The following is a 25145-nucleotide window of genomic DNA, read 5'->3' as shown; positions in this document are numbered from 1 at the left end:
TTCAACCAACTTCAGTTGTGAATCTGACACATTTATTGCTGATTAAGAATTAAACTACTTGTGTTAAAAGTGGACGAAGTTTAGAAAGAGATATTCAAGACCAAATAAGGCTACAACTACATGAAACATTGAAATCCCTGCTGGTGCTCATTGGGTTTAACGCCATATTAAGCATTTGGTGTTGTATGAACATTTCAGGTTTTTCATTTATTTATCTTTTGTTTTTCAATGTTCCGGTGGTTAGGGACCCCGACCTGAGAATGCCAAACAGAGCTCTCCAAATGGATGTTTTAGTCCTCATGCCTATTTTCCACATACTACGTTGTTTGTATCTGAGTTAGGGATTATCCATGGTCTCTATATGTGCACAAAAGTCTCTTCTAGAATTTTCCTTGAGTACAAATTAAATTTTTGATTGAAAGAGACTGCACTGTAAGGCAGGAAGCTGGAGAAATGAATTAGCAAACAAGCTAAAAACTGATTTTGTCCTCTTGCATTTTTGATGACGGTGATGCTCTAAATGTTTTCTCCATAAAACTTTCATCATCCGTCCGTAAAGAATTCATCACCCACTTTAATTTCTAAAGAAATGTATTTCTTTATGTTGGACACGAGGGGGTGTAATCCATCTATTGTACCGAATTTAGACAAATCTGTGAAGAAGTGACTTATTAAACATGGCTGGCTGTCCCGCACCTTCTGAGGTCAGTAAACCCTTCTGTCACAGCCTCAGCGTACAGCACACTGAGGACTCTTTGTAGCTGCCACAGTGGCGTGATGGTGACGTCTAATAAAAACTCCCGTGGACTGGTTTGAACCCACCTTGTCAGCCACTGAGGAAAATATACTTGCTGTGCAATGAGGAAATTAATGAAAGGATTTATAAATACCTCAGGCTGTGTGTACAGTAAATACCCCACCCATTTCTTCTAACCCCACCCGCATGCAAATACATACAAGATTTTAAAAACCGCTGTTGGCAGGGTTGACTTTTCCAGAGCAGGTTGTGCTACAGCTGCTGAAACTTGTTCCAACTCTGGTACAAAGATGCTGAATAGAGCATCTTTACTGCATCATTTCCCATCAAACTGAGAGCAGCCAGCTGTGGAAAAGCCCTGTTAGCCTTGACCCTTACCCCTCACTTTAATTTTAAAAATTATATAAACTACAAGTACTGAAGTTTAAATGGTCTTGTTCCAAGTTGTATTTGTCTGGTGATAATAATGACATATTCAATAACATTGAATTTTCATTCATTTTTAACACATTGACTCCCAAGTCACGTAAAACTACGTTTTTACTGCCCATGCGTTGGCTCCCACATGGTAAAAATACGTTTTTACGTTTTTTTTATGGATTCTGAATCTATACATTCTTAGAATCCCTCCACCTACTTGGTGGTTTTATGAACATGTAAACTCCTTTGACACAAGGACACGACGCAAATCCTCTGACCCGGATATGTAAGTATCCAAAGTGCGACAGGCTGAAAGAGCGCACGTTTCACAAAAGCCCCGATATCTCAGTTTGTTATTGATTTTGGTGGACACCCGCCTTGGTTTAGCTAAGGATAGCTCGCTAATGGCGGCACCTAGAGACACGCAGTTTTGACCCACAAAGAGTTTAAAGTCTCAGCTTTCAAACGAGCCATAACATGTTTCAGTGGCCCTATCACATAATATGCTGTGACTGTACAAAAAACGTCAAAAAATGGTTTAGAACGCTGGGATTCTACGACATAATTCCGTAAACACCGCCGGTATTCAATGTGTTAATTAATATTCAGTCCGAACAAGCTGAACAGAGAATCCACACTGCGCCATCACACATCAAGCAGATTTATAGCAGACAAAAACACTGATTGTGGCCCCATTAGCTACGATCAATGAAATTAAACGATTGCACTTAAAATATGAACTGTTCACCTGCTGTGGCCTGAACGCACAGTCTCACACCTTCCTCCTGGTCCGCATGGACTTGAATTGCGTGCCCGCTTGTGTGTAATCAAATGTCTCAAGTGGTATTGCTGCACAGGCTATTGTCATGAGGTTTTGGTTTTGCCTCGGACAAACGATTTCTCATAGCTGTTTTGATATCGTCTGAATCCTGCTCTGCTGCAACACTGGAGACTGGAATTACAAGTGTCACTTCAGACAAAGTTTTGAAATCAGGTAACATTTCTCCAAGTGAAGTGATTATGTGATATGAGAAGTCGTTCTCTGAACGAGGGAAGCCAATGAGGTCATGCATCAAGAGAGACAATAGCTAATTAATATGCTCACTCGCCACCAAGTGGTCATGGGTGTGAATTGCAATCTGTCAAAATGACAGATGGCCTTCAGATTCGGTAAAAATATTCGGTAAACACGACCCCTGGATGGGACATATCCGAAATGGAGCAGGTGAGCCTGGCAGGGGGACGAAGCAGTTGTGATGGCAGCGGAGCTGAAGCTTCGATATGTGCTTCAGACCCTGAACTACAATTCCATAGAACCACTGCTTCGAAGCTTGCTTGCGTATGACGTGATTTGTAACGTGCAGGGGCGATTGATCGCATACAGACCAATCGTGTGTTGGAATGGTATATGTTTATACTTCTCATCCAATCACAATCAAATTCACTCTATGTTTTTGAACGATGAAAAAAACCCAGGCCGAAATTAAATACGAGTAACGAGGCTGTTTTGAAAATGTAAGGAGTAGAAGTAAAAAGTTGTCTGAAAAATAATTACTCCAGCAAAGTATAGATACCCAAAAATAAAATAAAAAGTAAGGTAACGAAGTATTTGTACTTCGTTACTTGACACCTCTGCACTGGACTCTAGAGCAGTGGAGATGCGTTCTCTGGAGTGATGAATCACGCTTCTCCATCTGGCAATCTTATGGATGAGTCTGGGTTTGGCGGTTGCCAGTAGAACGGTACTTGTCTGACTGCATTGTGCCAAGTAGAAAGATTGGTGGAAGAGGGATTATGGTGTGGGGTTGTTTTTCAGTAGCTGGGCTTGGCCCCTTAGTTCCAGTGAAAGGAACTTTGAATGCTTCAGCATACCAAGAGTTCATACCACATACCACAATTTCATGCTCCCAACTTTGTGGAAACAGTTTGGAGATGGCCCCTTCCTGTTCCAACATGACTGCGCACCAGTGCACAAAGCACAGTCCATAAAGACATGTATGAGCGAGTTTGGTGTGGAAGAACTTGACTGGCCTGCACAGTCCCGACCTCTACCCGATAGAACACCTTTGGGATGAATTAGAGCAGAGACTGCGAGCCAGGCCTTCTTGTCCAACATCAGTGTCTGAGCTCACAAATGCACTTCTTGAAGAATGGTCACAAATTCCCATAAACACACTCCTAAAACTTGTGGAGAGCTTTCCCAGAAGAGTTGAAGTTGTTACAGCTGCAAAAGGTGGGCCGACGCCATATTAAACCCTATGGATTAAGAATGGGATGTCACTTAAGGTCATATGCGTGTAAAGGCAGATGAGCGAATACTTTTGGCAATATAGTGTATTTATATTTACCTGGACTTTAATAAGAAAGGTGATGATTTATGACACTCTGTAGTGGCTGGGGGTCAACTTTTATCTATTCAACAGGAGAACTGGTGTCAGCTGGGTGACCTGAAATGTTGTCCAGAGCTCTGACCAACAGTAGGATTGCAGCTAAGATAGCAGCACATTAAAAGAGTCAGCCACTATCTACACAACCCGTCTACCTGATTTGGCCTGTTGTGTTATCACATCTTTGTGTTTTATAAGAAGCTGTTTAGTGTGATGTTAAATTCAAAATCCATCCTATTTCACTACTTTTTGTCAAAAAGTATCCTAAACCAGGTTGCCTTGATGTTGGTAAGTGACTTAATGAGTCAATCTAATCCTTAAACATCATTCGATGAGTAATAAACTACCTTTGAGACATCCAGCTGCACTGCACTGCTTATGGGTAGGCCTATATGCTTAGAAATCTACAAAGTAGTGCTTTATTACATGGTTTATATTTATCTTAACAAAAATCTCTGACCTATATCTCTGAACAGAAACATAACAGTGCTCAGTATCATGTTGTTTCTGCCTTTTTCAACATGAATAAGCTTTAAAACATGATTGTAATGGAAGCCATATGTTAATCTCATCAGCTGTGCGGTCTCAAGAGCTCCTTACGTTACACTTTCACAGGTCTTCAGAGATCAACAGTCCAGTTAAATTCAACATCTCTGAACAGAGCTGTGTAATGATTTTCAACTTTTGCCTGTTTAATGGTTTTGTTTTCTTTATGACTCAACACTACAGGACTATAGTAACTATTATGGTCTTTATACGTCACTTAATCACAGAGTGACAACTTCAAATTTCAAATGTTTTGTTCAAAAAAGACACATATTCAGATTAGAATGAAATCACGTTTGTTTTGTAGTAAGTGATTGTTTGAGCTCTACTAAGTAGGATAGGATTCGAGTTTTGGTTTGAAGAGTCGTGAAAAGGCACACAGTTACACACAACATTGTTTTGAGCAAAGAGTATTGGACATGTGTGAAGTGAGATGGGACAGTCCTTTCATTTTTGAGAGTTGAGACTTTGTCCAAGGTTCAGTTTAGAATCAGATATATATGATTTCATTTTTCTTCTTTATTTAATGTTTTATAGATTTAAATCAATAATTGAACAATGATTATCATCATCACAGCACGTGTATGTAATACACCAGATACTGTAGTTGTTTACCTGTCTAAGTATATGCAAGACTTCAAGAAAGTCTTTGATGATGACTGCAGTGAGTCCTGTGAGCTTCAAGCAGAAATAGTTATGACATGCACTGACATTATCAAAGCTGGGAGAATAAGCTGTACAGGTAGCTGTTCAGTTGTGATTGTTAAGGTTAACCTAAAGGAACAGGGACTTTATGTATCCTACTGAAAACCAACAGCAACCATTCAGCATTTCTATCCCCCGAGAAATAGAAGCACAGATGCAGCTTTAACACCTCTGTGTTGTAACAACAGTAAATGTCTTCCTTACTTTAAATGTTGTAGGCCCTGATGCTGTTTTACCCAGTTAAACGAACCCATTCCACATTCATCAAGTTAATTTTGCCACATACAAAGAGGACTGTAAAATAAACTTTAATACAAGTTTTATGAAGACATAACTGTGAACTGCTGAACTGCTCTGTTTGTTGTCTTAGCTCTTAAGGCTGATTCATACTCGGCGCAAACGCGCAACTGTTCTGGCTCGAGAACCATTAATGACGTCATTGAAAGCGCCAGCCCCTTCACAGTTCCTTCAGCTCATAAGCGCAGTTTGCGCCGAGTATGCGTCACATTTGCAGTTCTCTCCAGACCAGGGAGCGTCACTGTTGAGGAAACAAGCTGAAAAGCATACGAAGAAAGCATACACAATGCCACCTGTGGTGTCACGTCAGCAGAGGCTGGCACATCTGATGAGGAATGAATTTACTCTGGGTGTAGAACTGTGTATCTCAGAGCTAAGCGGCTGCGGCAAAAACAGAAGAGAAGGTGGAATGTTCGTCCTTTGCAACAAGACGAACTTTGTCAAACGTTGTCCCAGTGTAACTTCATAGACGTGTCGTACAGATGTTTGTAGAGGCGCATCCTCTCGGTCACCGCGGTCTCTGCAGTGTTCATTTTTTCTTTTTCTTGGTCAGCTGTTTCCGGTTGAGCGTGCGCGAAGTCAGAAAAAAAGTTGTGTGCGCGCCCTTGCGCCGCGCGAGGATTTTCTAGCTTGCGAAGGGGTGCGTGGCGGAATTTTGGGACACGTGACCGTTTGCGCCATTTGCGACCAGCTAGTATGAGCGAGGTTGCGCCGAGTATGAATCAGCCTTTAAGGTTTAGCTCAGACATACATGTGAGTGTTTCACTAATCCTCAGACTTTTCATGTACCGTAAGACTGATTATTGTAATAGTAAAAAGTCAGATTTTCCGTCTAGTGCTACCAGGTCAGCATTTTTATCTGTCCAATATTTTGCTTTATTATCTTGTAAAACATCCCCTCTACTCTGTATTTAATGTAAATTAGCACACATTAGCATGATAAGGAGTCAAACATAGATTATGTTATCTGAGTGTAATCTTCATGTATTTAACTGTATGCATAAGCTTTAAGCATTATTATTGTAATTAATAATTCATTTCTATTAATTCTGTTTTGTTTTGTTTTTTTTGGGAGGGGTGTCAGGTCTTGATAGTTTTCCAATGGGGCTTTTTAACCCAATGCCAAAGCATCCTGTTTGCCTGTCCTGCTCTTTTGTGATCTTTTTAACATTTAAGAGTTTTGCACACAAAGGTCAAAATGCTTGATATATATTTAAAGATCTAGATAAACCCACACAACTTTGAAGCAGCATTAGACTGTAGATTGCATTTGTTGAGTGGTAATGTCGCCTGAGTGAAAATGTCGCCTCTCAAAAATCAGTGTAAACATTGTTGTTGATGTCTGTTACTGTCCTGTGGGCTCTGTGACAGAATTGAAGGCTTTTACTGTTTCACACTCTATTTAGTTTTCTCTCTGAAAGAGATTTGTGTGGGTCAAGTCACCCTCTTTCTTCATCATAAATATCTGTCGAAATATCTAAAGGCATTGCCGGGTCAAACCTGGAATGCCTTTAAGTGTTCCTGGGAAGTAAAGAACACGAGGTCTCAAAGGTCAGATGGAGATGGAGTAACACCCCAAATAAACTGACATCTTTAGTAGTCTTCCATAGCAAGTTAAACAGCAGTGTCTTCAGAAGGAGTGAGGATGTAAAACAAGTGTCCAAAGTGTTCAAGAGCTTATAATCTTGTAAAATCTAATTTAATGACTCATTAGTCTTCACAAAGATATGACTATATAAAATCAGGAGGTCATTGTATTTGAACAAAGATTTCAAGGTTTGATTGCTTTTAACAATCATTTTATTTTTGTTTATTTTATTATATTTAGAAGTCTTTAAAATATATGGTATGATATCTTATTATTAGGTTTTGGAGCATCAAAATTCATTGTTTAAACAGGTGAAAGCTAGTGGTGACTAACAGTGATAGCTGGAACATATATTCACTGTGATTTGAGTTTTACCTTACTTTCCTGCTTTTTATCCATTTGGGATGTATTAATTCTGACTTGGGTTTGGTTTCAACTCAGTTTTGCCAAAATAAACAATTTTGTTTTGAATTTGTGAGGTTCTCAATGCAAGCCATCTTACTTTTTATACTGTATAATCTTTGCTAGCTGTCTTACTTCTTATACTGTATAATCTTTGCTAGCTATCTTACTTTTTATACTGTATAATTCAGTGGTGGGCCGTCAGGGCCTGCAAGGCCTTCTCTGCTGGCCTAAACAATATCTTAAACAAAATAAAATGAACATCTGTTTGTGATTTTCTTAATTATTATTTTATTTGATTTCATATCTTACTATTTTATTGTCTGTCCGTTTCCTTTCCCCTGGCTGCGCTGCTGCCAGACGTGTATTTTCATATTGACGCATTTAACCAATCATATTTCAGCTATCATTGGTTGCCAGGCAAACAAATCTGCCCGGAGGCCAGAACAATCAGGTCTGCTGGCCCTAACTACATCTAGAATGTAGAAGACGGCATAGCGAACCCTGAACCAATGTTATTACACTGTCTCTGACGGCCCCCAACAGCCCATTGCAGGCGTAGGTGGTCTGATTGGCTCTAAGCTGTCATGCCATGGACTAATGTTTTAGATCATGTTTGGGTTTTAGATCATGTTTTAGGTTCAGGTTGTGTTTAGTTTCATGTCATGCCACCCTCTCCTGCCCTGCCATCAGCCTCACGTCCCTCACCTGTGTTTTCCCCTTCAGCTGCACTCAATCCTTAATCACCCTCCACAGTATTTAGTTTCCAGGTTTCCTTTCATTCTTTGTGAGATCCTTCTTTGTCACCATCCATGCTATGCCACGCCACAGATAAGTCACAGATAAGTTTCCATGCTATGCCAAGTGTTTTGTTTTGTTATACATTTTTCCACAGTTCAGGTTTTTCTATCCGGCTCAGCCGCGCTTTCTTTTGATACTTTGTTTTTGTTAAATAAATCTACTTTGTTTTTGAATATCCGCATCCGTGTCCTTCTCACACCTACACCACTGACATAAGCAGACATATGGAAACGTCATTTTAATCACATTCGATGATTGGGTAGATTTTGACATGACGTCTGATGCTACAAAAAAATACATTTAGTGCTAGTGCTAGTTGAGTTATTGAATTCACGAATATTGAGGAGCTTTTATAAGATATAGTTGAGTTATTAATAGACTATTAATAATAATTATTATTATTAATTAATAATTTACCTAACAACTATTAATAATAGTTGTTAGGTAAATTTCCGTTTTATACAAAACATCAATGGCTGAAGGAGGAGGAGAAGTTGATTTGGTGGCAAATTTATTGTTGCAGCCATTTGCCCGGAGGACTTTTACTGAGAAGCTGGACATCATAAAGAAAGGTCGGCTAACTCCAAAGTTAGCGAACCTGACACAAGCCGGTAAAGGATTTGTACGCCACTTTCAATCAGTAAATTACGAACGATACCCCTGACTTACGGGCTCCGAGGAAAACGGCAAGTTGTATTGTTGGGAGTGTCTGTTGTTTGGTACTGATCGCCATGGTGTTTGGAGCCATAGCGGATTTTCCAATTTGGCTTGTCTAACCAAGGCAGCGGGAAGACACCAAAGCACTGCCGGCACTGGGGGATTGGTACTGGTTGTGTGGGTAGTTCAATAAAGCGCTTGTAATGTCTGCACATCGTGTGTTCCCTGCCGCATTAATTCTTCACAAGTAGATTTGAACATTTTACTTAATAATATTGTAATATGATGTCATTGATGATTTTATGAATCACGTTGCTGTAGTAGTTTTATAGGCTTTATAAGGGGTGGATTTGATTCAGACAGAGCACCACTGAAGGGTTGCCAACAGTCCCTTGAAATACGGAATCGTCCCGTATTTAGAAACAAAAGTACGGTTCTGTATTGAGCTGAAACGGGACACAATTTTGTAAAAATGCAGGAAATTGCATCTAAGAAATGCTAAATTTTCTGGGGGAGGACCCCCACAGCCCCCGCACGAATGAGGTGTCCCTAATTACAGTTGCCGACCATACTGAAGGCCCATGTGTGAAATGCACGGCCCGCCACTGGTATAATCTTTGCTAGCTATCTTACTTCTTATACTTTATAATCTTTGCTAGCTATCTTACTTCTTATACTGTATAATCTTTGCTAGCTATCTTACTTGATGAAGATGAAGCAAAGTATTTAAGAATGGCATTTAAAAACCAAAGTTAAGGCACAATATACTTGCATACTTACTTGGTAAGTATGGCATCAGATCACTATAATCAAAAGTATATTTCTAAGTTTCTAAAAAAGTTTATTGGCATTTTTTTTGTAAATCAACTATGTTATTGTTATTATCATTGATTAGCATTCTATAGATGTATTGCTTCACCTCACATTAGATTAAATGTATTTAAATACCCCTTTAATTATTTAAATGCTCATTTTGTTTGTTTAGAGAGCAGATCGAAAACTAAAGCTGAAAGTTAAAGTCACCCATGATGAGCACTGAACTCTGCCCTTTGGATTTCACTTTTTAAAGCTTGAGAGAGGGCACAGAACTTGTCAGCAGATAAATTAAGTCAGAAGGAGTCATCCTGTCACAAATTTTATAAGACTTCATAATTTTAAACTGAACTAAAGTGATGGGTCGAATGACTGATGCTGCCACCCATAACATGGCCTTAAGCCCTCACCAGGCAGCTCAATACGTCAAATTCAATGCATGAGAGATATCCTCCTATCAGAGGAGTTGAATCTTTCAGCTGATTTAATGCACCTAAACAACATATTTTAAACTTGAAAGCTTACCCCAAGCCTTTCATATAGTTATTTAGCCGAAGTAAATGGGGCTCTTAAATATTTGAACTGAAAGTGTTTGTCATTAGTAAGGAGATTAAAGCTCACTTTCCTGGTGGGCTGCTTTACTGTTGAGGTCTAGTTTTCTGCTGTTAACAGAGACTGAAGAGACTAAATAAAAGAAAAGGTCCAAAAAAGGAAACTTTCCTTGTGGTGCCAGAAGCCCTTCGTACATTAACCTGACAGGTTTATTCATTTGTAATTCAAAATCCTGGATCTTCAGGTGCCTCCCTTTAAACCATTTAGACCTAAACTCATGCTTCCCTAACACTAAAGGCATTCCAGGTTTGACCTGGCAATGCCTTTAGATATTTCACTTGTTATAGGATTTCATCTCATTGTAAAGTAACAGCAGATCCAAAACAATGATTTATTGAGCAAATGCAAGCCATGTTGAAACTGTTGGGAGGAACCCCACGAAGGCAACAGCTTGTTGTCGTTTTTTCTGTCTCAGAGTGGCTATAAAAAAAAAAAAACATTCACTGATTTATTATTTTCATTTTCTTTCCAGAATTGTCATAATATCTTCTGGACATTTTGTCCTTACTGTAGTTATAGTTAAACACTGTTCAGTGAAGCTTTGTGGTTCTTATTGTTATCTGCGTGGTTTATAGTCTTCAAAGAATGCATATTCAGTTGGGTATAAGGAGGCTCAAAGTTAAAAAGAAGTCAACAAGCTCAGCAAATTTAACCCTGATACTGATTGTTTAGCCACTTCAAACAGTTAAATGGTGGATGTTTGTAAATGGTATATGAATTAAAAACTAAATTTGAAATAGAAATTGCAATTAAATGATGACAAATTCATCATTCAGGATGAGTAGATGTTTGAATATTTAGATAATTGTTGTTGTTTTTTGTACTTTACATTGTAACTGGGACCAACAGAAAGGCAAAAAAACAAAAATTTCACAGCAGTTTAATGTTTCTTTAGTAAACCCATTGGTGTGGTTGGCAATAAAATATGATTCTTCTTTGCCTAATTAGTAGAAATTGGCCTCGCGTAAAACATCCAACGTTGGTATAAAGACCCAACGAATTGTCACAGTGTAATTTTTCTGACTGATGAACAGAGAATTACTCAAATATTTTCACTGAAGACACTAGTTGTAATGCTTGCCCTGTAATTATCACAATAAAGCTGCATTGTTTTCTTTGTTTAAAGTCAGAAACTACAACCACACACACATGCATGTGTACACACATCCTGTTAAAGCAAATCTTTCTCTGCACAGTATTGCTTTGTTTGCATAGGCCCATCCACAGACCAGTCACTTATTTGGCGTTCTTTAGGGAGTCTTAACAATCAGAAACTGGGAGGGGTCCTGCTTCTTTCTCTGGGATAATAGGTTACTTCAGCTCTAACCAAAACAAAAAATATCACTTTCCAAACCAGTTACTGGGTCTGATCTCAACCTGTGAGTAAAAGGTTTTCTGGCTCTTTTAGTCCTTTTTAACTTTATAAGCCTGTAAGGTTGAATAAACGCAGTGTTCACCAACTAAAATTTAAGATTTTTTAAAACCGCATATATGAAATTTACTACTGAAAATAAACACATTGAGGAAGTCCAGAGTTAAACTCCATCTTCCCCTCGTAGTGCCTCATGTTACCCAATCTGTAGACACAAAACATTAGTCACATACAGCATCTGACATATGTCATCACACCTGACCCATGATTACATGACTTGAGGACAGATAGGTTACGAACACACAAACACACCAGGACTTGTTTACCGTCCACACAGATGTAAGCTGAGGAATGCTGCTATCCTTACAATATGTGCGTGTTTGTGTTAGGCTCTTTACAGAAGATCGCACTCATGAAGTGCTCATAAAGGCACAGTGGATTGCAAAAGCATTAACACCCTGTGCTGTTTTTTCTATTTCTTTAAAACCTGAAATGTAAATGGACATTTGGAGGAATTTCTATACAGAAATCTACAAAAAATAGTTTGAAAGTACTGTTAGAGAATTTGGAAATTGTTTTGCTCTTTGTCTCCCCCTACAGTTGTGGGGTGGAACACCACTATCATTAAAACAAATCGCCTGTGCACATGCACAGCGATATTCATGAATTTGTTGTTATGTTGAAGAGGCCACAAAGACGCCATCAAAAGCCCACACAATTGTCAAGTAAAGCAAAACGGTGTGTTGCAGGCAGCGTTGCCATAGTTACTTTGAAACAGTAATCCGACTACTGACTACTGACTACTTCTTTAAAAAGTAACTTAGTTAAGTTACTGACTACTTGCTTTTAAAAGTAAAGTTAGATTACTCTTAGTTACTTTCAGCAGAGGCTGATCCCCCGCCCCTATAACCTGAAAATGACTACCAGTTCTGCCAATACTCGCTTTATTTAACCGGAACATCAAAAATGACACTGACATTTGCAAACTTTTTCTTGAAATAGGCTTACATGTTTTTTAAATAAATAAGACAGTCTTTCTTGACTTTACTGAAAATATAAAAAAAACCTCTTACGTAAAAAAGTAATACATAATACCCCCCCGCTCATCACAGTCATTCACTCGCAGCGATGCAGACAAACGGACGGTAATATCACGTAACCTGCTGATAATTATGGGCCCAAGCCAGTATGACAGTCAAGTTTTTGACCGAAAAATGGCACGTTTATCTTGCTGTATCCACCCGTTGACCAATAAAAGTTTAAACAAACCTGATTGATCGTCAGACCCGTCGCTTTGCATAAATGTTTGTATGCTATTCGCCTGCAGCTGTTACTGGATTACCCAAAGCTACAACTGACAAAGTATACATATAGATAAACACCCGTACACTCATTCAGATATCGTATATAGGTACTAGAAGATGTAATACAGTACAAAGACGTTAACAAGTCATCTTTGAGTCATCAATTGCCACCAGGTAAGATAAACAGCTAGCTAGCCCTCTCCATAGCACTGCCTGAAACGTAGGCTATATGTTATAAAGTTAGCACGAATAGCTAAACCTATCAACTATCGTCTGTGACAGGCACTGATGAAAACTGTGGTTTAGATTGGTGTATTTATTTAAAATGATTAGGGAAAGTGAGTAAAATGTAACAAATGATATCGGTGGTGTTTCACATTTTAGTGGGACAGATCACTTTTACTGGGTAGGTAGATGTAAAATAACGAGTGACTTCAGGCGAACCCCGCTCCTGTCACGGACACTGATATAACTCATAAGAAAACGAAATTATCCCAAATTATTTCAATACAAATGTATGGTTATAATAATCGTGAATATATGTTGACAAAAGCCAAATATATGTATTGGGCTTGTAAGTAACATTCAGCTGGGACAGATACCTTTTACTGGATAGCCTAGGTAGATGTAAAACAACGAGTGACTTCAGGCGAACCCCGCTCCCTCAGTTGCGGTTACTGATATAACTCATAAGAAAACAAAATGATCCCAAATTATTTCAATACAAATGTATGGTTGTAATCATGAATATATGTTGACAAGTCAAATATATGTATTGGGCTTGTAAGTAACATTCAGAAATAACATGTTAACTTTTGTATGGTCACTATAACATGCCGGCCGGCGGCGGCCGTTACAGGAGAATAAAGGACGGCCGTCTACTCGTTACTGAAAAAAGTAGTCAGACTACAGTAACGCGTTACCGGCATCACTGGTTGCAGGTAACGTGCTTCAAAACAAGTCAGAAGCACATAGTTTTAAGATTCACAAACTTCTTTAGTATTTCTATAAGCTTATTTTTAAAAAAGGAGAGGTTGCATCTCGATTCATAGTGTGAGGTTGAAAGAAAAGGACCCACATACAAGACTACCAGCTGAGCAGCTGGAGACAGGTGGTCACATGAACAATGACTTTATTTCAATTAACAAAGGTGCTGCAGAGGTAGGATAAGCCAAGAAAAGACAAAAGAACTAGAGGACAGACTGAATATGAGAAAATAACCGGAAAGAGAAACTACAAGTAAAATATGACCATGGAATAACAACAGCAATGATCTGGCTGACTGAGGTTACCGGGGAGCTAAAATAATGGGAGGGTCAATGAGTGAAAACAGGTGAGTGATTATCAGGAGACAGGTGTGAATGGAACCAGGGGAAAAGACCATGACAACTGAGGACATCTAGGGGTAATGACAAGAAACAAGAATACAACAGAATCTAACACTAAGGACTGAAAACTAAAACAGAATACAAGGAATAAATCTCAAACAAAATATCAAACAAGAACACAGAACAGAAACTAAACCAAGGCACAAAAAAATAACTAAACCAGAGCAAAGGCTAAGAAACCAAAAGACAGAAAACCAATACATGCTGACAGCTGGTTCGACAAGAGAGGAGCCTGAAAACTGAAAGCTCTGCTATCAGAACACTTCAAAATAATCACAGCCTCTTAAAGCCCCAGTAAAAAGGGATTGAAAAAAAGTTAAAACAGTAAGCTAATATTCTGGCTCCAAACACTTGTAAAGTGAACATAAACAGGCCTAAAAACTGAATGTTTAATTTGATAGGAAAATATTGTACTGATCAGTACTGATTTGAACGTATTCGTAATGTTAAAACAACACAAAAGAAGTTGGTAAACCTTAAAACGATGCACTTTTGATTTGTTTTTAAGTATGATATGTTATGCATATTCCTGGGCCTGAAACTACCCTTGAGCACAAAGGGGCTGAGACACCGCAGCTCACGACTTTAGTTTCCAGCCCTGAACCATACCGTTTGCTTTGTGGTCGCTTGACATTTTTGTGAGCTTTTGATGGCGTCTTTATGGCCTCTTCTACGTGAGAACAAATTCATGTAAATCATTGTGCATGTGCAGGGCTCAGAGGGCTGAGATTTGTTTTTATGACAGTGGTGTTACATCCCACAACTGTACGGGGAGCCAAGAGCAAAATAACTGCTTTTTAGTAAAGAATTAATTTGAAAACCATAGCTGGAACTTACTGGGGACAGTTGATAAGATGAGGCTCTGGAGCTCATCTCGCAGCGTCATAATTTAGGATAAACACGATAATCACTGCAGTTCAGATCAGTTAACATCTACTAATGGCACCAATGAAGCTTGAAACTTCCTCTGCATCATTTTTGCTGCTGCAGAGTCCACTCGGCCTCCTCCACCTCCCTCCCTGCTTTAACTATTTTCTTGCTGTATTCCACCATCTTCATTTCCACCCTCCTCTGTTTTTATTTCACACATCACCTGCTCTCCTTGGGTCCTGCAGAGAACAGTGCAACTCAAAGTTTTTACCCTTATCAGAAGGACACATCACATATTTCCCCGCATGCAATGGTCCTGTCCCGGTAATGACTATTTTCAGGCAGGGAGGGGGCAATAAGTGATGTGTGTGTGTGCTGCAGTTATTCTGCTGACTGCAGGACCTCCACCTGGCAAAGGGCGCAAGTGCATCAGCAGTTTGGGATGGAGTGAATGAAGATAAGAGGGATGGGGCTGGTGGAGGAAGGGCTCAATCTGAATAACTACCCCTCCACACATATAGAAACACTTCAACACAAGTCGTAAAAGTCAAACCAGATTATGGAAGTCAGAGGCTGCCAAGATTAAAATTAAATGCACTTGTGTAAATAATTTATCAAAGTTTCTGGTACATTGGTGATGTCTCAAATGCTCAATATAATTAAATAACAGACTAAATTAAGTCAAATAAATATGTTTTAGATATTATCACATCATTATTGTGACTCATTTATAATAGCACACAATGACAAAAGTAAAAAAAAAGCCTTAATTTAGGATGAATCTATTTATTTTAAGGTTTTTCATGTCTGTCATATGGTTTATAAGGTAAGCAAGGCAAGTTTATTTGAATGGCACATTTCATACACGAAGGGAACTCAAAGAACTATGTCAAAGACATTAATTTGCCTAAAAAAATACAGTAGCAAAAAGGTACAGACATCTTTAACTTAAAGTAAATTAAATTAAAATTCAACTTTGATTAAACAGAGGGGCAGGGAAACAGCAGAGTTTTAAGCATAACTTTAAAAGTGGTGGCAGTTGGGGCACATTTAATACGAGTTTATTCCACCTGTATGCAGCATTGTAGCTAAACGCATTTTCACCCTGTTTGGATCGAGGTTTTTCCAACTAACTGCCCGCTACAGAGCTCAGTGTTGGTTTGTACTCTACAAAGAGATCAGAAATGTATTGTGGCCCCATATTAGGCTTATAGGCCAGGAATGTACTTTCTTTATTTGCGAAGAAGTCATTTTTGAAGACAAGCTCATAAAGAAAGTCCGTAATTCGTGATTCGGTTGCTATGCGCCGACCTTATTGGCAGCAAGTCTGTGTAGCTCTCAATTTTTCTCATCGTTTATATGATTATTTGTCATTTTTCATTTTTTAAGTTTGTATCTAAACATTTTTGGTTATTTTTATTGATCTGCTTTTTTGTTTTAATTAAATTTTTTTGACAATGTGCACTACTACTAAAGCAGTGTACACAAGAGAACAACTGTTGGCACTGTCAAGGATTGGACACGGAATTAAACATCCAATTCCGACCGAGTTAAAAAGCTGTACCGTGGATGCAGAGCTGGAGCGAAACTAAAGGCAAAGAGGCACAACAGGAGGTGGAGGTACAAACCTTTTCTGCCCTCGGTGATTATGGGAAACGCTAACTCACTGCCTAACAAGTGTGATGAGTTAGAGGCGCTTGTGCGGAACCAACGGCTGTATAAAGAAAGCAGTTTGATCTGTCTGTCTGAGTCCTGGCTGAACGACAACACACCAGACTCATGTGTGGACATACCCGGCTTCACAGCCGTACGAGCGGATCGTGACCCGAGTACGAGCGGCGGTAAGCGGAAAGGCGGGGGTGTTATACTGTTCTTTAATCAGAGATGGGTAAACCCCCGCAATGTGACCGTTAAGGAGAGGGTTTGTTGTCCAGACATCGAACTGCTGTCAGTTGGTTTCCGTGCATTTTATGCGCCCAGAGAGTTCCCATACACAGTCGTCATTGTTGTTTACATTCCACCGAGGGCGGCACCTACAACGGCGTGTGACGTCATCCATGACGCCGTTGCTAGGATACAGACCCAGCATCCTGAGGCATTCATTGCAATCACAGGAGATTTCAACCACGTCTCTCTATCCTCCTGCCTGACTGGCTTTGTTCAGTATGTGGACTGTCCAACACGTGGAGAAAAGACATTAGATCGGTTCTATGCTTATGTGAAGGAGGCTTACAGAGCAGTGTCTCTTCCACCACTGGGTAGATCTAATCACAGCATGGTCTATCTACAACCCACATATAGACCTTGTGTACAAAGACTTCCTGTTACTACCAGATCTTTCAGGAAGTGGTCACCAGAGGCGAGTGATGCATTGAGAGACTGCTTTGATGTCACAGACTGGGCTGTACTGCTGGAGGAAGATGAAATGGACATTGACATGGACAGGAGGGTCAGCACCATCACAGACTACATTAACTTCTGTAGGGACACTGTGATTCCAGTGAGGACTGTAAGGTGCTATCCAAATAACAAACCATGGATCACCAGTGACATCAAAGACCTCCTGAACCAGAAAAAGAGGGCGTTCCAGAATGGGGATAGAGAAAGGCGGAGGAGTGTACAACAGGAGCTTAAAAAGACATTACGTCAAGCTAAGGTGGAGTACAAGAAAAAGGTGGAGAGACAGCTGGAGAACAATAACACCAAGGAGGTGTGGAGGGGCATGAGGACCATCACTGGATACAGACTGAAGAACTCTCAGTCTGTAGAAGGTGATGTGGACAGAGCCAATACTTTTAACCATTATTACAACAGGTTTGACAGTGTGGCTTTTCCCTCCTCTGCTGCTGCTCCCTCCACCCCCACCACTACAGCTGCTTCCTCTATACTGCTTCCACTGCCCTGCTGTACTTCCACCTCAATGTCAGCCTTCATCGCCAAGCCTCCTCCTCCGCCTGACTGCACCTCTACCTCTGCTGTCACCAACAAGCTTCTTCTGTCCAGTTGTACCTCCACCTCTGCAGCAACTTCCACCGCCTGGTCTCCTGAGCCAAGCCACACTTCCATCTGTGCGGCAGCTCCCACCGCCTGGCCTCATCAGCCCAGCTGCACCTCCACCTCTGCGGCAGCTCCCACCACCAGGCATCCAGAGCCCAGCTGCACATCTACCTCTGCGGCAGCTTCCACTGCCAGGCCTTCTGAACCCAGCTGCACATCCACCTCTGCGGCAGCTTCCACCACCAGGCATCCAGAGCCCAGCTGCACATCCACCTCTGCGGCAGCTTCCACTGCCAGGCATCCAGAGCCCAGCTGCACATCCACCTCTGCGGCAGCTTCCACCGCCTGGCCTCCTCGGTCCAGCTGCTCCTCCACCTCTGCAGCAACTCCCACCACTAGCCCTCCTCTGTCTAGCTGCACCCCCACCCCCATCTCTATGGTTGATAGCAAAATCACTCCTGTCACCATCCCTCCGCTACAACCTCTGTGTCTAACTATAGAGGAGGTCGGAGCTGAGCTCAGGAGACTTAAGTCAGGGAGGGCTTCAGGCCCAGATGGAGTCTGTCCAAGGCTTCTGAGGGACTGTACTGGTCAACTAGCAGTCCCTCTTCAGAGGCTCTTTAATATGAGCATTCAGATGGAAAAAGTCCCGGTGCTGTGGAAAACTTCTTGTCTCATACCAGTGCCCAAATTAGGGCAACCGGTGGAGCTGAATGACTACAGACCGGTGGCTTTGACATCTCATATCATGAAGACCTTGGAGAGACTCATTGTTCGTCGCATGAGATTGCAGGTTGCTGAGGCTCTTGATCCCCTGCAGTTTGCCTACCAGAAACACATAGGAGTGGAAGACGCGATTCTGTACATGTTGCATCGGGCATATGCTTATCTGGATGTGCCTGGTTCATATGTGAGAGTCATGTTCTTTGACTTCTCCAGTGCCTTCAACACCATACGGCCTCCCATACTGAAAGACAAGCTGCTCGGTATGGGTGTGGCCCCCTCCCTGACATCATGGATTATAGACTATTTGTCTGCCAGACCACAGTATGTCAGGATGGGGAAATGTGTTTCTGGGACACTGGAATGTAGTACAGGGGCTCCGAAGGGTACTGTTTTGGCTCCTTTTCTTTTCACCCTGTACACATCAGACTTCAGGTACAACTCAGAGTCATGCCACATTCAGAAGTATTCTGATGATACGGCTGTTGTGGCATGTGTGCGCAGGAGAAGGAGTACAGGGACCTTGTGGAGGCCTTTACTGACTGGACCAAAAAGAACTGTTTGCTCCTGAACACCACCAAAACCAAAGAGCTGGTGGTGGACTTCAGGAGATCTAAAACCCCATACCAGTCAGTCTACATTGATGGAGGGGAGATAGAGACTGTTCAGACCTGCAAATACCTGGGGGTGGTGCTGGATAATAAACTGGAGTGGTCTGCCAACATAGACGCAGTGTACAGGAGGGGCCAGAGCCGTCTCTTTTTCCTGAGACGGCTCAGGTCCTTCAATGTCTGCAGTGATATGATGTGCATGTTTTATCACACTATCATTGAGAGTGCACTGTTCTATGCTGCTGTCTGCTGGGGGAGTTGCACTACAGACAGAAACTGTAGGCGCCTGGACAAACTTGTGAAAAAGGCTGGTTCTGTTGTAGGCAGAAGGCTGGACCCTCTCTGTGCTGTGGTGGAGAAACGGATGAGGAGGAAGTTAGATTCTGTGATGGAGAATAATAAACATCCTCTCTACAGCATCCTGACAGGACAGAGGAGCAGCTGCAGTGAGAGGCTCATCTCTCTGCGCTGCAGGACTGAGAGGTTCAGAAGGTCCTTTGTTCCCACAGCCATAAGGCTTTTTAACAGTGACTGCTGAGTTCTTCTCAAATTGATTGATTGATTTTTATTTATTTGTTTATTTTGCCATTTAGTCATTTATTCTTATTTAGTTAGTAGTAGTAGTAGTAGTATTGTTGTTTTATTGTTGTTAATTCAATCATTGTAAATATTTAAAAAAAATGTTGAGCTACTTGACGAATTTGAATTTCCCCCATTGGGGGATAAATAAAGTATTTTTCTATTCTATTTCTATTCTATTTCTATTCTAATTACCCGTATATTTATGATGTGTCTTTGCTACTGCACAGTGACAAATATGCTTGTGAAAGCTCAGTACTACCCGGGAGAATTTACTGTAGTATACAGAGAAAGATGTTGGAGAAACTAAGTGGTGATGGCAAGTATGAACAATTACACCCAGGACAGAGTAAGTTCCCAAAGTTGAACATGTAATTAAAAAGCAATTATATTTGTGGTCTTAGGTTTAAATTGAAATAATGATGAATAGAGTAATTACTTTATCAAACTAATTTTTAAATAAGTAAATATCACTGAAAATTTAGGACAAACTACTACATAATGACTAAGTAATAACAAATGATTCAATATCAACCAAACTGTCAATGTAACAACTTGATAAAACTAGAATTAAAAATAAATAAATAAGTTGAGTTCAAATGAAATAGATAACCTTAAACTTAACTAATAAAATAACGCATTAAAATGTATAACGTCCAGTATCTAAATAAAGATTTAAAATAATAACAACTTTAATTAATTAGTAAGTAATAACTTAGAATTAATTGTGTGGCATTGATTTAGCCACTTTGATGATGTCTCAGATTCAATATCATCTAATAAAAAACCAAAGCAATTAAAATAAACGAGTTTTAAAAGTCTTAATCATTTTATGTGGTCATGCTATTGTTATGAATCAACTTTAGTATCACACAATAAATTGGATTTTTAAAAAAGTTTACCTGAAATTCAGATATACCCATTTGATTAAAGGTCTGTTATAGTTAAGCAGTATCACTGAAAATTAAAAGGATATTTAATAACAGTAAATGGAATTTTAAAGGATCTCTCATAGTTAAATAAAACTTCACTCTGGGTTTTTTTGTTTTTTATTTTGGAAGTAAATGTATGATCTTGATCTTGATAGAGGATAAATTTGGACCTCTTTCCTTACACTTTCTGACATGATCAAGGTTCTTCCCATGATAGAACTAGACATTTGTCATACACATAAGAATCACATACTTCAAACCTAAATCAAATTTAAATGGTTATAAGTAAGACTATAAACAATTCAAATTACAACCACAAATATATTCAATTAATTGATCATTTTATAATTTCTTTTTCAGTTAATATCCATTTTAACTGGCACATTTTTTAAAACCGTAGGCTTTTCGTTATTTTCACAATTTTATAATTTCATTTTTGTCATTTTCTTTCCTCACAGGTTAGACCAAAATGACATGTTTAAAAAAAATAGATGCCAACAATGGAAAAAAATGCTGGCAGCCCCGAACCTCCATACTGATCTGTAAAGTGGAAGTAAAATAGTGGCTGCAGTGTGTGTTAGTTACCTCATTAGGATATTTTCCAGAATAAACCAAGCTTGTTAGGGCCAGTAGTTATAGAAGTATAACTGTACAAACGTGTGTGTGTATTTAACTATCTTTGAGAGGACCAGTCTTGAAAGATGAGAAGATTTTGACGGCCAACGGGAGCATTAAGAGCTGGTTTAGGTTCAGATGAAGGTGAGTACATGGGGGGTAGATTGTGTTTATGACACAAAGATAGAGGTATAACCATGTGAGAGTGTTAGAAGCCGGCGATGGGGCGGCTCGGGGATGGTGGTGGTGGGATGGGGGTGACGCTGCACTGTGGCACTCTGCCTCTGAAGTTGTGGACTGCTGATGTGGTCGGGACATGCTGCCTCATCTCACTGCTGGATGACAGAATATCCGCACAGTATGTACACGATGGTTTATTCAGAGTGTGTGTTCCTCTGAGGCTGAAGCTGTTTGTGGGATGTCCTGTTTGTGAATCGAGGATGATTTTATCGACTTAGCAGCGAGGTTCTAAGATTTTTACTTGGTGTGTTTCCTTGTACATGTGCTTAGTGATGCTGTAATCACAGAGCTCTCTGGGGGCAGAGCCAGCACTGCAGATAGAAACACTGTATCACTGAGCTGCATGCACACCATGCTTAAACGTGAGCTTCCTCCTTATCATGCACCTTTGGGATGTAAATTCAGGAAAACTTTTCTTACTGTTACTGTGCTGTAACCCCACCCTGTATCTATGTGTCTCTGCAGTGATCAGACCCCCAGTGAAGATGATTCCTATGTTGATCTGTGCTTTGGTCTCACTGAGCGTTGCAGAAACCAACTTAGACATTCTGTACCCTGAACTGGAGCACTCAAGAACCATCTATGTCACAGGTGAGTTTGTGTGATAGGTGTTTCGTGCTTTGCAGAATAGGCTGAGAGCTTTTCCTGAGTCCTTTGCTGTGTTTCGTTCATGACACTCATTCTGCAGCGCCATTTGTTTCCTCAATTTATCAGCTTGGTCACCCGCTGAGCCTCAGAGATAACGCTGCTAAATGGGGGATTGTTAGCTCACTGAGATAGACGTATCTGATTAGTACTTAGTAAAAAGTAAATTTTTTTATCAAGTGGATTAAACCAAATGCTAACGAGCTGATAAAATATGGCACAATATTAATTGTAGTATAAAGTTTGTTCCAGGTATATATTGTCATTATTTGTCTTTGAGTTTGGTTTGCTTCATTTTAAACTACAAACAATAGTTAAGGATTAAGTTGTCTTTTGATTACTAAAACCTCTTTTCAGTAGTTAAATTGTTTGAAATTCTGAGTACAAATATGTTTTTAATTATTTTCAAAAACAAAATGAAATGATAAATAGAATTAATTACTAAGAAATTAATAAAGAAATTAATACAGATAATTGACAACTCAGCTAGTAATAATAAAGCAATAACACAACAAATAACTAACAACAAATCAAGTGATTGGTAACAACTAATTATAATTAGATTAGAAAACTAAGCCCCGTGTATGCGTGGGTTCTCTCCGGGTACTCCGGCTTCCTCCCACTGCCCAAAAACATGCATGTTAGGTTAATTGGTGACTCTAAAATTGTCCTTAGAAGTGAGTGTGAGCGTGTATGGTTGTTTGTCTCGTTTGTCTCTATGTGGCCCTGTGATGGACTGGCGGCCTGTCCAGGGTGTACCCTGCCTCTCGCCCATTGACTGCTGGGATAGGCTCCAGCCCCCCCTGCGACCCGACCCACGGATTCAGCGGTATAGAAAATGGATGGATGGATAGAAAACTAAGATGTTGAGACAACTAAACAACTATTTATAACAACTAGATTTATTTAACAACCAGTAACTAACAGAAACAAACTCTAACAAACTAATACCCAAGACCTAATAACTAAAAAACATCAGTTATGGATAAATACCAAATTAGAATCAAACCGATAAGTAACTACTATGTACGAAATGGCAATGTAGTAATAACAAATAAAAATTGAAAAAAAACAACTAACTAATGACTGCGTATTAAATTTTTGATAACAAATAACTAAGAACCAATAACTGAACTTGTGTTCTCTAAAAGATTTTTAAAAATGTACAAATTGAGTTAGAATTAAATGAATAACCCTAAACTTAACTAGCTAAAAATAGACTTAATCAATCTTTATCTAATTAACAAGTAAAATTAGAAAAATGGCAAGTAACTCGTAACCTTTAATGATAAATAATCTGGATACAAACTGACAAGTAACTCAGAAATAATCAATAACAATTTATAACTTAATAAAACAAAGAAATAATTATTTAAGAATTAAAACAACTACTAGCTGAAAGAACCAAATCACTTTAAACTAAGTGTAAACTTTCAGCTCCACTGAGAAAACAACATGAAGTAAACTGTGTTTCCAGCTGAACCATCGGAGCGCCTTCCGAGCGTCAGAGACATGAGAATCAAAAAGGTATGATGAAGAAGCAGTTCAAAGAGGTGCAAACTCTCCCCCCTAACAGCCCCTCAGCTCAGAACACAAGATCAATGTGTCATTAGCTGATTCGCTCAGCTCACATGTGATGATGCAGCAGCTGGAGTGAAGCGCTGTGGTGGTCAGACTGTTGCGAGGCAGCCAATCAGTGATGAAGGCTGGAGGTCGCAGCAGCTGAAAAGACAACACAAAAAAAAGAAATAGGGAAAGACGAAAAATCAGCTGAGACAAAATAGGAAAGAAAACAGCCAAGAACAGGGCTCAGAGAGAAACTCGACATATCTATGTCTTCAGCATCTTACTCCTCATTTTAACTGAGGAGCTTTCAGTTCTGGGTCAGAGCCAGTTCCCAGTTAAACCATTTTCTGACTTGAGAAACTCCTCAGCAGAAAATCTGGTTTCATACCTGAGATACTGAGATGGACGTAAATATAGTGTGAACAGTCTTTCAATTATTAATAAGCTGAAACTCCCCACCAACTAGTTTTAAAACTGAAGAAGTCTTCCGGATGAGAAATGTCTTCAAGGACCAAGAAAAAGAAGTCCAGTTTCCCTTATTCAAGCTCTTAGGATTACTGCGACCTGGATGACCAAGAATCTACGTTGAGGTATGGTAAACAAACCAGAGCCAAAGCAGTATGTCATCTACCTAATCCAGGAGAGAACAATTAAAAACTGAGCCGCAACACTGGCATGAAGTTGAAGCAGTTGTAAAAGAATAGCTCATCATTCTTCATTAAATAAGTTTAATAATTTACAATCACCAGGCAGTATTCTTGAATGTTGCCCATGCAGCTCATGGAGTGCCATTTATAAACTTGGTCTGCACTGGAAAATTGGAGCCAGTTCTAAACTGGGACTAATACCAGCCCTGAACCTGGTTGAAGTGCAGAAAAGGGGCATTAATTGACTTACTAGAAGTTCAACTTTCACCATATTGGTTCCCAAATAAGCCATGATGTTTGTGCTAACATGTTTCCTGATTAATATGATAGCATGTTGATGATTTCAAATATTTTGATTGATTAATCTTAATTTATATAAACAGTAATGTAAATATGGGAACTGTCTCTTCAAGTAGTGACTGTGTGAAGTATCCTGAGATCTTATAATCACCATGAAGTTGTCAGGTTGGCACCATTGTGCCTAAACAGAGATCCATACATGTTGTCATCAACAGTACAATGTGAGCAGAAGTTATGTGTGTGGTACAAAGATGTGAGAGAAATTTTTGCAGCTTGTGATATATTAATATAATAAATATTAATTTAGATAAAGATTCAGAGGCTTCTTATTCAACTTTTGGACCGTTCAGTTGATTCACCACTTGTGTCCA

General features: G+C 39.7%; 1 protein-coding gene across 1 annotated transcript in view; it reads left to right on the top strand.

Moving 5' to 3' along the window:
• Positions 1–25145, top strand: part of hapln1b (hyaluronan and proteoglycan link protein 1b) — a 36944-nt gene that overhangs the window by 5337 nt on the left and 6462 nt on the right. Inside the window, exon 2 of the mRNA XM_075455298.1 lies at positions 22082–22207. Within this exon, the coding sequence (XP_075311413.1) occupies positions 22102–22207 (106 nt within the window). The 5' untranslated portion in view covers positions 22082–22101. The remainder of the gene's footprint in view (positions 1–22081; positions 22208–25145) is intronic.

This window comes from Odontesthes bonariensis, chromosome 22 (genome assembly GCF_027942865.1).
Source record: "Odontesthes bonariensis isolate fOdoBon6 chromosome 22, fOdoBon6.hap1, whole genome shotgun sequence".
NCBI lineage: Eukaryota > Metazoa > Chordata > Actinopteri > Atheriniformes > Atherinopsidae > Odontesthes > Odontesthes bonariensis.
The sequence above is the reverse complement of the archived record's forward strand: the minus strand, read 5'-3'. Positions and strand labels throughout refer to the sequence as shown.